The 10,248-nt window shown below is 32.3% G+C and overlaps 3 protein-coding genes across 4 annotated transcripts; 1 reads left to right on the top strand and 2 right to left on the bottom strand.

The window, feature by feature from the left end:
- Window positions 1-839: 839 nt before the first annotated feature.
- LOC114873226 (E3 ubiquitin-protein ligase Bre1) lies at window positions 840-4,624 on the bottom strand. 2 transcript variants are annotated; one of them, XM_046288310.1, is made up of 12 exons: window positions 4,538-4,624; window positions 4,237-4,473; window positions 4,046-4,171; window positions 3,664-3,837; window positions 3,335-3,592; window positions 3,116-3,247; window positions 2,768-3,036; window positions 2,543-2,696; window positions 2,358-2,471; window positions 1,879-2,281; window positions 1,710-1,804; window positions 840-1,644 (listed from the first exon to the last, which is right to left on the bottom strand). In XM_046288310.1, the coding sequence occupies exons 1-12, from the start codon at window positions 4,604-4,606 to the stop codon at window positions 1,363-1,365; spliced, it is 2,313 nt and encodes a 770-aa protein (XP_046144266.1). In that variant the 5' UTR covers window positions 4,607-4,624; the 3' UTR covers window positions 840-1,362. The 2 variants fall into 2 exon arrangements, with proteins under 2 accessions (XP_046144266.1, XP_046144267.1); XM_046288311.1 differs by having other exon boundaries at window positions 1,879-2,263.
- A 95-nt stretch (window positions 4,625-4,719) lies between these two features.
- On the bottom strand, window positions 4,720-5,853 carry LOC123988392 (E3 ubiquitin-protein ligase Bre1-like). Its single transcript, XM_046288312.1, has 4 exons — window positions 5,631-5,853; window positions 5,363-5,532; window positions 4,979-5,165; window positions 4,720-4,907 (listed from the first exon to the last, which is right to left on the bottom strand). Exons 2-4 carry the CDS (start codon window positions 5,405-5,407, stop codon window positions 4,738-4,740), a joined length of 402 nt encoding a protein of 133 aa, XP_046144268.1. The 5' UTR covers window positions 5,408-5,532; window positions 5,631-5,853; the 3' UTR covers window positions 4,720-4,737.
- Window positions 5,854-5,873: 20 nt separating this feature from the next.
- LOC114873176 (tektin-1) lies at window positions 5,874-8,105 on the top strand. Its single transcript, XM_029181208.2, is given in 10 exon segments — window positions 5,874-5,963; window positions 6,099-6,260; window positions 6,399-6,588; window positions 6,590-6,690; window positions 6,764-6,906; window positions 6,909-7,035; window positions 7,114-7,304; window positions 7,307-7,335; window positions 7,466-7,684; window positions 7,767-8,105. Coding segments are annotated over 9 exon segments (1,224 nt in total). The 5' UTR covers window positions 5,874-5,963; window positions 6,099-6,174; the 3' UTR covers window positions 7,905-8,105.
- Window positions 8,106-10,248: the final 2,143 nt, after the last annotated feature.

Genomic DNA, 10,248 nt, shown 5'->3' with positions numbered 1-10,248 from the left:
CGATAATAATATTAATAATTAAACTCTGTAAAAGGACATTAGGTCCGTCGCTTCAGATAAATAAATTTACAATATCGAATCTATTGTATTATTGTTATATTGCAATAAATATATGTATATCAGACGGTTTACAAAATTGCAAACAAAATGTTATTTATAAATAGCTGCCACGTTAGTTCGACTAGGCAATTAAATTTTCATTTAATAATTTAATAATAAAAGAGATTTAATAAAACTTTGTTTTAAGTCAGGAAGGAGATATCCTTTACTCTATAGCTTCACATAGTTATTGTTAATCTCTTTTAAAAACGTAGTACAATCAATTATGAATCATTAAAAATATGATTTAAAATCTATATTCTATTTATGCTTTAATTCAATAATACATTTGTTGATCTTTATTACAAAATATTGAAAATTACATCAATGAACGATGATTATGATTATTTTTACAATCAATCTTTCTATTCAAATCGACATTCACATATACATATTATATTGTGTAAATATCCTAGAAACATGTTCATGTTTCCCTAATTTCGTAAAAGAACTGAAATATTTATTAAGAAAAAGTGTAGAAAAAGAGTTAAATTATACTAGGTATAATATAAAAGAACATTATAGTTAAAGGAGGTTTCTAAATCAAATATTTCCCTATTTTATGCACTTAGTACGTTTCTATTATAATAAATTAATTACATCTAATAATTACGTTATAATTTTTTTTCCTAATATATTTTCTAACATATCAATCATTTCAAAAAAAAAAAAATTTATATGAAGTAATTTTTATCAAATAAGTATTTTCTGCGTGTTTATAATAATTACGATACCTTCAATTCTATAGTAAATATTTTTTAATTTCTATTTATAATATATTACAATGTCCCTATTACTTCAAATTACTCTTAAAATTCAGCCGACTTCTCAATTCAAGTTTCAATTTCGTAACTAAATTATATTCGAGCCGAATTTTAAGACTAAATAAAATTATAATACAGTTAATTATTTTAATATTCTATCCATTGCGCTTTTTCACAAAATTTAACTTTATCCCTTTGCGTGTGAGATCAAAACGTTATAAAAATGTAGTAATTTGTGCATATCAGTAAATTCATTGCAATTACTACAATATGTTTTAAAAATGCAATATCCTTTTTTATATTACATTCGACGAAATGATAGAAATTTTTACAAACGTACATCTTTCTTTTCGTAGGATAATGTGCAATTGCGTTTCTCGTTTACCAATGATCAGAATAATAAATAGAAGGAACAAGAAACATGCACATTATAATTTTAAGAAAGGTTCACAAAGTTAAGAGGTACCACACGAATGTCAATAATTTAAAGTTTTCTTTTTCATGTGGAGAGGTATAAACGATGATAATCGTTAGCTCCAAAAGCGCAATTACATTTTGGACATTTTCGCTGCCTAGTCTCGTACCGCGTACGCAAACAATCCCAACAGAATACGTGAAAACACTTGGTTAAAACTGCATCTTTACGTTTCACTTTGCAAGACGGACAGGTAAGAGTTTCTTTATATTCCCGTAATTCTTCAGCCATTACTTCGTCTAAAGTTTCAGCCAGTTCTATTTTCTTCATTCTTTCAACTTTACGTCTTAACTGAGCTATCTCTTCCTACAAAAAATATAACAATAATCATTATTAATTTATTCATTCACTTGAAAACTCTTAAAGCTTACCTGTAGTCTTTTTGTTTTATACGCTTCTGCTTCCAAGGAACTAGTCTTTTCAGCTACAACTTGCTGTGCTTCCTTCATTTGTGAATGATATTTTTCTAAATGAAAGAAATATTTATCAAGAAATATTTTATTCAGAAGGAACAAATTAATTTATAAATAAATCCCTTACCCAAATGAAGTTTTAAATCAGCTGCTGACTGAGCACTTTCTATAGCTTTCCTCTTATGCATTTCCATTGCTTGCTGCCTCAAAGCTAATTCTTTTTCAACCGTAGCGAGTGAGTTCTGTAAGAGACGTTCTTTTTCTTCTAGTTTACGAACAACAACATTCGCAGCTTCAACTTGTGTTGTCAGTGTAGAGACTTGTTCTTTTAAAACATCTTTTTCTTCTCTAGCTAATTTATGCAGTTGATTACTCTTAATCCTTTCCGTCATTAGCTTGAAATTCGCGTCGTCTTTCTCACGTAATTGTTGAATTAATCTAGAATTTTGTTCTTGCATATCTTCGAACGCTTGCCCGGTTACCTCCATTTCATTTAAAAGAGCCTCCTCCTCCTGTAACCACACATAGTTCTATTTAGCATTACCAATCGTTCATGGTTTTAAGCATATTTATATTTCATAGCATTTTCGAAGCATATAAACTTACCTGCTTTTGAGAAGCAACCTGACGCTGAAGTGTGTATGCTTGTTCTTCTAATTTTTTTATTTTTATTTGCGCATCCTCGTCTGCTAACTTCTTACGCTCTTCGCGTTTACTTTCCTAAAAATAATGTACTTACAGCTCAAACAAGTTACCTAAAAAAAGAAATTTTTAATTGTAGTTTTATATACTTGAATTTTCTTTATTTGCTGACGTAATTCTTCCAATTCCGCTCTTGTCTTTCGTTCAGCAGCCATTAATTGAACTTTGTCCCTTTGTTCTTTTCCAACACCTTTATACATGTCTAACAACAGTTTCATTTCTTTCATTTCGTTCACAGCCTTTCTATAATTATAATAATATTTAAATAACGAAGAAAATACAAAAGAATTTTTAATACTGTTAGATAAACGTACTTGAGTTGTGCTTTCAAATCTCTAACCAGTTCTGACTCTGCCATTTTCGTGTCTTTAGCACGGTGAGCTGGATCACGGTGCTCGGTTTTAATGGTTTCTTTCTTAATATCCTTCTCGCGTTTAATATCCTTTTCTTTCTTCAGAGTTGGAGAAGTTAGAGTTAACGAATCTGGAGTGCCTTTGTTTCCTTCTCCTTCTCCAACTTCAATTGTTTCTACCTCTTCTTCTCCAGATTCCCTTTTAATTGAAACTCCACTTTCTTCCTTAATCTACATTAATAAAAAAATTTTTTAATAACGTATCTATAATGTTTGGAAGATACAAATAAAATAGTGCATTATTTTGTACATGTGTAGAACCAGGAAGAGAGTTTGATGCATCTTCCTCTTTCCCACTGCCGTCTGAATTACTACCCTCTTTATTTTCTTGAGAAGTTTGCTGTCCCAATTTCGTCGTCAATTCCTCAATTTCTTTCTTTAGCTATAATAAAGTACGGATATCAACTGTAAAGACTTTCATTTTGTTAATTCATTTTCTTTATGAACATTCGTGTAACAAAATACATACTCTTGGTATTTCTGAAGAAGCTTCTTTGTATTTTCGTTTATATCGATGAACTTCACCCTTAAGCTGCTGGTTATGATTCTGTAGAGACGTTATTAAATGTCTCATTTCTCTATTAATCGGACCTGTTTGTTCATTTGCTGCCAAATTTTGCTCAAATTCAATCCTCAACATTTCATATTCCTTTCGTAATTGAGCTAATACATCTTCCAATTGTATACATTCCCCGCGCAATTTCTTTTGAGCCATTAACTCTTCACTCTGCAGAAGAAATGCACGCGAATTAGCAGACATTTTATAAGATTATATGAAATAATATGAGATAAACTTGCCTCCATCATTTCAATATGACGTAAATGTGCGTTCTTGCTGGATTGTAATTGTTGACGAGCATCATCTAATTGCGTTTTCAATTGCATCGATTCGTTATATAATACAGAAAATTGCGACTGCAAACATTTATACTCTGTTGTCTCAACGATTACAGATTCCGGTAGTTGTCGTATCTGTAAATATAAAAGACTTTTCAAAATAATAATTCGTACATTAAAAATAACCTTTCCATCCGTTTATCATCTTATTCGAATGCAAAGAAGTAAAACACAAGAAACAAGTAAAAGCAAGTGTAATTCGAACATTTATTGCACATGACATTAATTTACATTTTATACTGTGCATTATAAAAATTAGATTTACAAAAACCAAACAACTCACATCCATTTTTAATTTTTCTACTTCTTTCAACGCGTCACGATGCTGTTGGTGCAGTTTATCCAATTCTTGTAGCCTGTTATTGGCTAATTCTCTTGTTTCTTCCAATTCCCTTTGCAAATCTTCAAGCTATGGAAAAAAAAAGAAATTAAATATGTACATATTAAAAGTTAGTGTAATTATGAATACCCTACCTTTGTCTGTGAAACACTTGATGCAACTAAAGTACTTGGTTTATTACTACCCTTCTCATCTGAACCATGTATTTGTTGGAACGCCTTTAGTTTTTCAATGGCTTCTCCAAGATGATGCTCTAATTTATCATTGCGTGCTCGTACTTTATTTAATTCATATTGAAGATCATCCACCTGATTGCGAAGTTCGGCGGCTAACGTATCTTTTCCTGTTATAGTATCTTGTAATTCTGACATCTATAGGGGAAACCCATTTATAAAAAAAAATATACAAATAAACATATAAAATAAATGAACTTACCTTTAATGAAATAGTGTGATATTTTTCATGGAGTGGTATATTTATTGCTTGAAGATTCCTATTTTCCATTTGTATTTCAGCATTTGCTCTACGGACTACTTCATCGATATTGGGTGCTTCTTCTGTAATATAAAATTTTATTTTAATTCAATACATCTATCTGATACATTCAATTACATTACCTCCATCGAACTCTCCTTTCAGTGCAAGAGTAATCTTTCATTTCTTTGTGAAAGACGGTTCAAATGCCTGCACAACTTTAGAAACAGCACGCTGGACACTTGAACACGGTTTGCTAATTTATCGTCTAACTCTTCTTTGTCCCAAGAAGATAATTGCATTAGAAATGATGTTGTAGCTTCGCTTTCATCTACAAATTCAAAATGTAACATATTCCACCTCATATATATTTAATTATGTAACAGTTTCATTATTTCTTACTCTTATTTTCTGATTCATCAGCTGTTTCAGCATCAAATCTCTGAAGTAATACACGTATGTCCTCGTTCAACTGATTCCAATAACGATTAACAACATTGAGTACTGCATCATCCTGCATTTGTCTTTTTTCTAATTGTTCAATTCTTTGTCTTAATTCAGCTTCTACTCTGTGGCGCTGTTCTAACCGCTGTAAAAGACATTATAATATGAAAATTAAGAATCAGGAAGCTTTATACTTTGATGAAATAAACATCTGAGGGAACATCATAAAAATAATAGCATAATATTAAACAGTTGTAACTAAAAATGAAAGAGTCAGAATTATAAGTAGAAATTCAGGATTCCATCTATTTTCTTTTAATTTCATACATAAATCATTCTTACCTGAGCCAATTTTTTGTTTTGAAACTGAAGAACTTTCATGTCCATTTCTTCTAAGGTTGATATAGGTCCGATTAAAATCGGCTCGAATTGAACTTTTTTAATAGGCGGCTGGAGCCGGAATCCCCGCTATCTGCAGGACGCTTGACATTTTGTCGTATGTGTATTTTACCCTGAAAAATCAAGAATTAATTTTTTGAAATGAAAGACACATTATGTGTAATTTATCGCTTCGATTCTGAAATTCGTTATTGATCAGAAGAATCCATACCTTGTAACGTGTATTAATACCCCCAGAAATCCTCTCCGCGAATACCTTAAAGTTTCGATATCCCTATGTCATTTTTAAACGTCTAAAGCCTGTCGAAAAGAGCACAATTTCGACAGATCTTTACATTTTATCGAAAACGGTCGTCAAAAAGTATGAGCTTATAACGGAAGCCGCCATTGTGTCACGGCGTTGCATACGCGGCAAATTAAAAAATAAGGGGAAAACATCGACATTCACCGCGACTAGAAAATTTAACTAGATATGAAACATGGTTGCCGTAACAGTTTCTTTTGCGCACAGAACTCTCTAGTGTGAAACAGGTGAAACAAAAACGTAAGTGGACAACGTCATGTTACTCTACCGATATGCGAAGTAGTAAAATTTACTTACTGTGCGGTTATGTGAATTTCAAAATTGTTAGCAACGTTTCTATAGAAACCTTTTTAATACTGATCCATTTGCATATAGATCAAACCAGGAAGTGGTCGCTTTAAAAGGAGGGTGTTCTTGGAACAGGTAGCTGTATTTCAAAATTTCAAAGAAAATGTCAAATACTCCCGAGCCAATCGTCGTTCCACCACCCACATTGAAATTTAGTTTGAACGAGTGGCATCTTGTTAATCGCTACAGGTATGAATAATCAATTGAAATAAAACTAAATCAAATATTGTAAAAATCTTTTTGTGATTGATATAAAATAAATTTCCTACATCAATAAAAATTAAAAATTTTGATTAATTCCAATTAATAATTTAACTTATCCATTAGATATCGATGTTCCGAAGCGCAACAAGAATTAGCGGAGCGGCTCCTAAATGAATCGCAACGTGTTTGTGAATGCAGCACCGAAAAAGCACGAAATAACAAAGAAGAAACAGACTATAGAATTAAGGAAAAACTAGAGGATATTGAATTTCGTAAGAAAGAATTATTACGTATAAGGAAAGAAGTTCTTCTTTGAAAGCGATGCCCTTTTAATATACAAGGAACGTATCATGGACGCGTTATCCTCCGTGAAGAAGAACGCGCTTGTCGTTTGTGAAAAATGTCTCATTTTCAGGTCTGTTTTCTACAAAATAAATAAAATTATTATTAAATTAATAATTTAATAAATGATTAATATTTTGTTACAGGGAGCATAGATTAGGAATTGATCTAGTCCGCGACGACGTTGAGAAAGAATTGGTAAAAGAATGCGAGGTAATTAAAGGCGCTGAAAGTTTATTAGTGCGAATATTGGAACAAACTCAGGAACAAATACGACGATTAAAAGCGACGCTTATTATATGGATCACGAGCTTGAAGATAAAGAAAATAATTTACGTATCGACAGACATAATTTAACATTGAAAGAGACTAGCTTAAATTTAAGCATTTACCATGGCAGCTCGCGGCTCGATCCATCGCAAGTACCACTTTAATTATATAATCGACTTATACAATTATTTGATTTTATAATAACAATATAATAATAATTATTAAGGACTATCGAGCTAAATGAATGGGAGATGCAGACGAATAATAATATCATTGCTGCCTCAAAAGAAATAAACAGCGCCAGACCAATGCGCTGTTATATCGACACAATCATTAAACAAATCATCGAGGATTTAAATGAGCAGAAAAATGTTACTGATAATGCTTTCAGACGACGCATCGAGGAAACGAAAGAAGCGAAACAAAATTGGAATTACAACATTCTGAGGTGAGGGATTTATTCATAACTACTAACTTAACTATTGTAGAACTTTAAATATTGGGGTCCAGGCTCACCCTGTTTCTTGAGGTAACGAAGGACATTTTATGAAAACTTTCTAACATATGCATATTTGTAGATAATGCGGCAAGCAAACGAGATGACTCAAAATATCACACGCATAGAAAAATCAATTTCGGAAAAGGAAAAGTATTTAGCTTTAGCACACACGAGACTTGGCAATCGTTGTCAACGACCTGGTCTGGAACTCACCCGAGATCTAGTTGAAACTAATCTCGTTAAAGAAGTATATGATTTACGAGAAATTGTATCAGAATTGCAAGCAACGTTATTCGAGGTTTATACTGTTGATACTACTATCATTCATGTGTATTTTACTTTCACTTATACGGTTATTTAATTGGTGTAAATTTTTATAGGCTCATGCGTCGTTGCGTTATTTACTAAAAACACAAATTCAAATAGAAGAAGATATCAATGTTAAAACGAACACGATGAAAATTGATGAAGTTGACTGTATGACTCTCCGTCAAAGTATGAATTACCATGCATACTAAATTGAATAATATGATTTACATTTTGTATGTAATAATATAATCATGTGTGTTCTCTATATACAATACGCAGCTTTTTATTGCTGCTGTCTTATTATTAGTGCACAGGTGAAGGCTTTATTATGAAGCCTTTGGTGGTATTATACGTTAATTGTAAATTAATTGCAAAATTAAATTGCAATTGAAAGGGCACCATATTGACTCGCTTTGATTTTATTTTCTTAAAAATCAGTTAGAATCAGCACAAAACCGCAAAATTACTAAAGTAATTGTTTGATAAACATGTATTTTAAAAAGCCCGCCATAAATTAAAATTTTTAATTCGATCCTTGCGCCATCTCCACAAAGACGGCTGAAACTACTCAACAAGTTACCGGCCGCGGGAACATTTGCGCCATCTATCAGCAAACTGCTGAAACTATTCGACGAGTAGTTTCCGCCACTTGCGGATAGATGGCGCTAGTGGTCCATTTGTGGTGGCCAGCAACGAAGTCGGTAATAAAGAAAACGCCTTCAAGAAAAATCTCAACGCCGCCTTTATTAAAACATGCTCGTTGTTCATTTATTATATTTTAACAAATTCAAATAACTTTTGTGAACATTGCCGACTTCGTAGCCGGCCGCCACAAATTCAAGTCGGTAAATTATTGAGTAGTTTCAGCCGTTTACATGCAGATGGCGCTGTGATCGATTTTTAAAAAATTTCATTTGTGGCGTTTTCTTTAAAAATGCAAATCTTTCGAAATTGAGATTCTTTTTCATGAGCGATTTAATTTAACAATTAATTTATAATTAACGCGTGATGTCACCAAAGGCTCATAATGAAACCTTCATCTGGTATCGGTGATACATCGAAGCAATCTGCTGTTACCGTCAACTTGCGTTTACTATTTCAGTACGAAGCGTTACACGTTTTTATACTCGGCTAAAGAGATGTCAGTCGACCTCGAGGCACAAATTGAAGATTCCTAGAAAACATTGTCATGTCCAGTCTTTTGGATCTGTAGTCACTGCAGTTAACTGAATGGAAAACAGGTTTATAAATAGAAATACGTTAATCATGTTTTGTTAACCGAGTACAGAGATGTAAGAAAATGCAACATTCAAAGTCGTTTGTCATCAGCTTTGATAATGCACAGGCGTGCCATTCTTGGAACCTTTTTTCGACAAATGAGTCATCGGTCAAGGAAATCTTTTATCTTTAAAAAGATATCCGCAATGGCATTGAAAATTGATATAAAATGTGTCTACGCTGCTGAATTAAGAATTCGATGCACCTATGCTTCTTATTGAGAAACTAAGTTATAATTGTTGGTAAATTATATATACATATACAAATGATTGACTTTGAAATTCTGTATAAATTTAGATTACCAACATGACTGTTCACTTATTTTCTTATAGATTAAAAGCATTACGAGAAATTGCGATGCCTATCTTGATAGTAATGGATCATTTACTCGAAATGAATAACTACTGTTATCTTTCGGAAGATAAGTGGCTGAATTATTAACGGTAAGTATTTTGTTTAAATTCTGTTAAATATTATAATATTATACACCGTTTGTTTGCTCGATGACACACTAATATTTATCGTGTTATGTATATTTATTAACCGCAGGCGTATCTAGGTGTTCAAGCGGTTGGAGTAATGAAATATGAGAAGTAGAATTATGGTATTTCAAAATGACATGAAATTGTAGCTGAATAAACTAAAAAAAAAATGCTCGTGGAAAGAAAACGAGAAGCTTTCTTTTACATAAACAAGTTGTCCTTGGATTTTATGTTGTAACATTAAAATACAGTAATAACGGCACTATTTAATTTCTACTTTTAACCAATTTAACTAATTTAACTAATGGCACTATCTAATTTAAAGAGCATTTAATTTCTAACCTGTCTCAAAATTATACCTTACAAAAACGGCTAAAATTCTCCGCTGTCTGATAACAATTCAGAGCGATATCAATTATAGACGCGACTTATATAAAAAGAATAATCGCGGAAGTCTGATTACAGTCTGATAGATCGCACGCGTGATCACAGTTACGGGCGAATTGTTCACGGTGTGTATCTATCAATTAGGCGTATACAAGATATTATCGTAGTGTGTAACGTGTGAAGACCCAACGTCGTCTGGTAAATCGTTAAAATGTGCATTTAAAGCACAAAACTGAGATATGACTTGCAGGAGTTATTTTTATTTAATGCATGCGTGTTTGAACGTCAGTAGAAACGATACTCATCGACCAGGGCTACTTTACTTTCCACCATTTTTCTCGGAAGCTAACCGAATCGCACAGTGATGCTTCATTGATCAGTGTGCATAAAAATGTCCGTGCAATGC

This window comes from Osmia bicornis, chromosome 12, assembly GCF_907164935.1.
Source record: "Osmia bicornis bicornis chromosome 12, iOsmBic2.1, whole genome shotgun sequence".
NCBI classification, from domain to species: Eukaryota; Metazoa; Arthropoda; class Insecta; order Hymenoptera; family Megachilidae; genus Osmia; species Osmia bicornis.
Note: the sequence above shows the minus strand (reverse complement) of the source record. Positions and strands in the feature narration are given on the sequence as shown.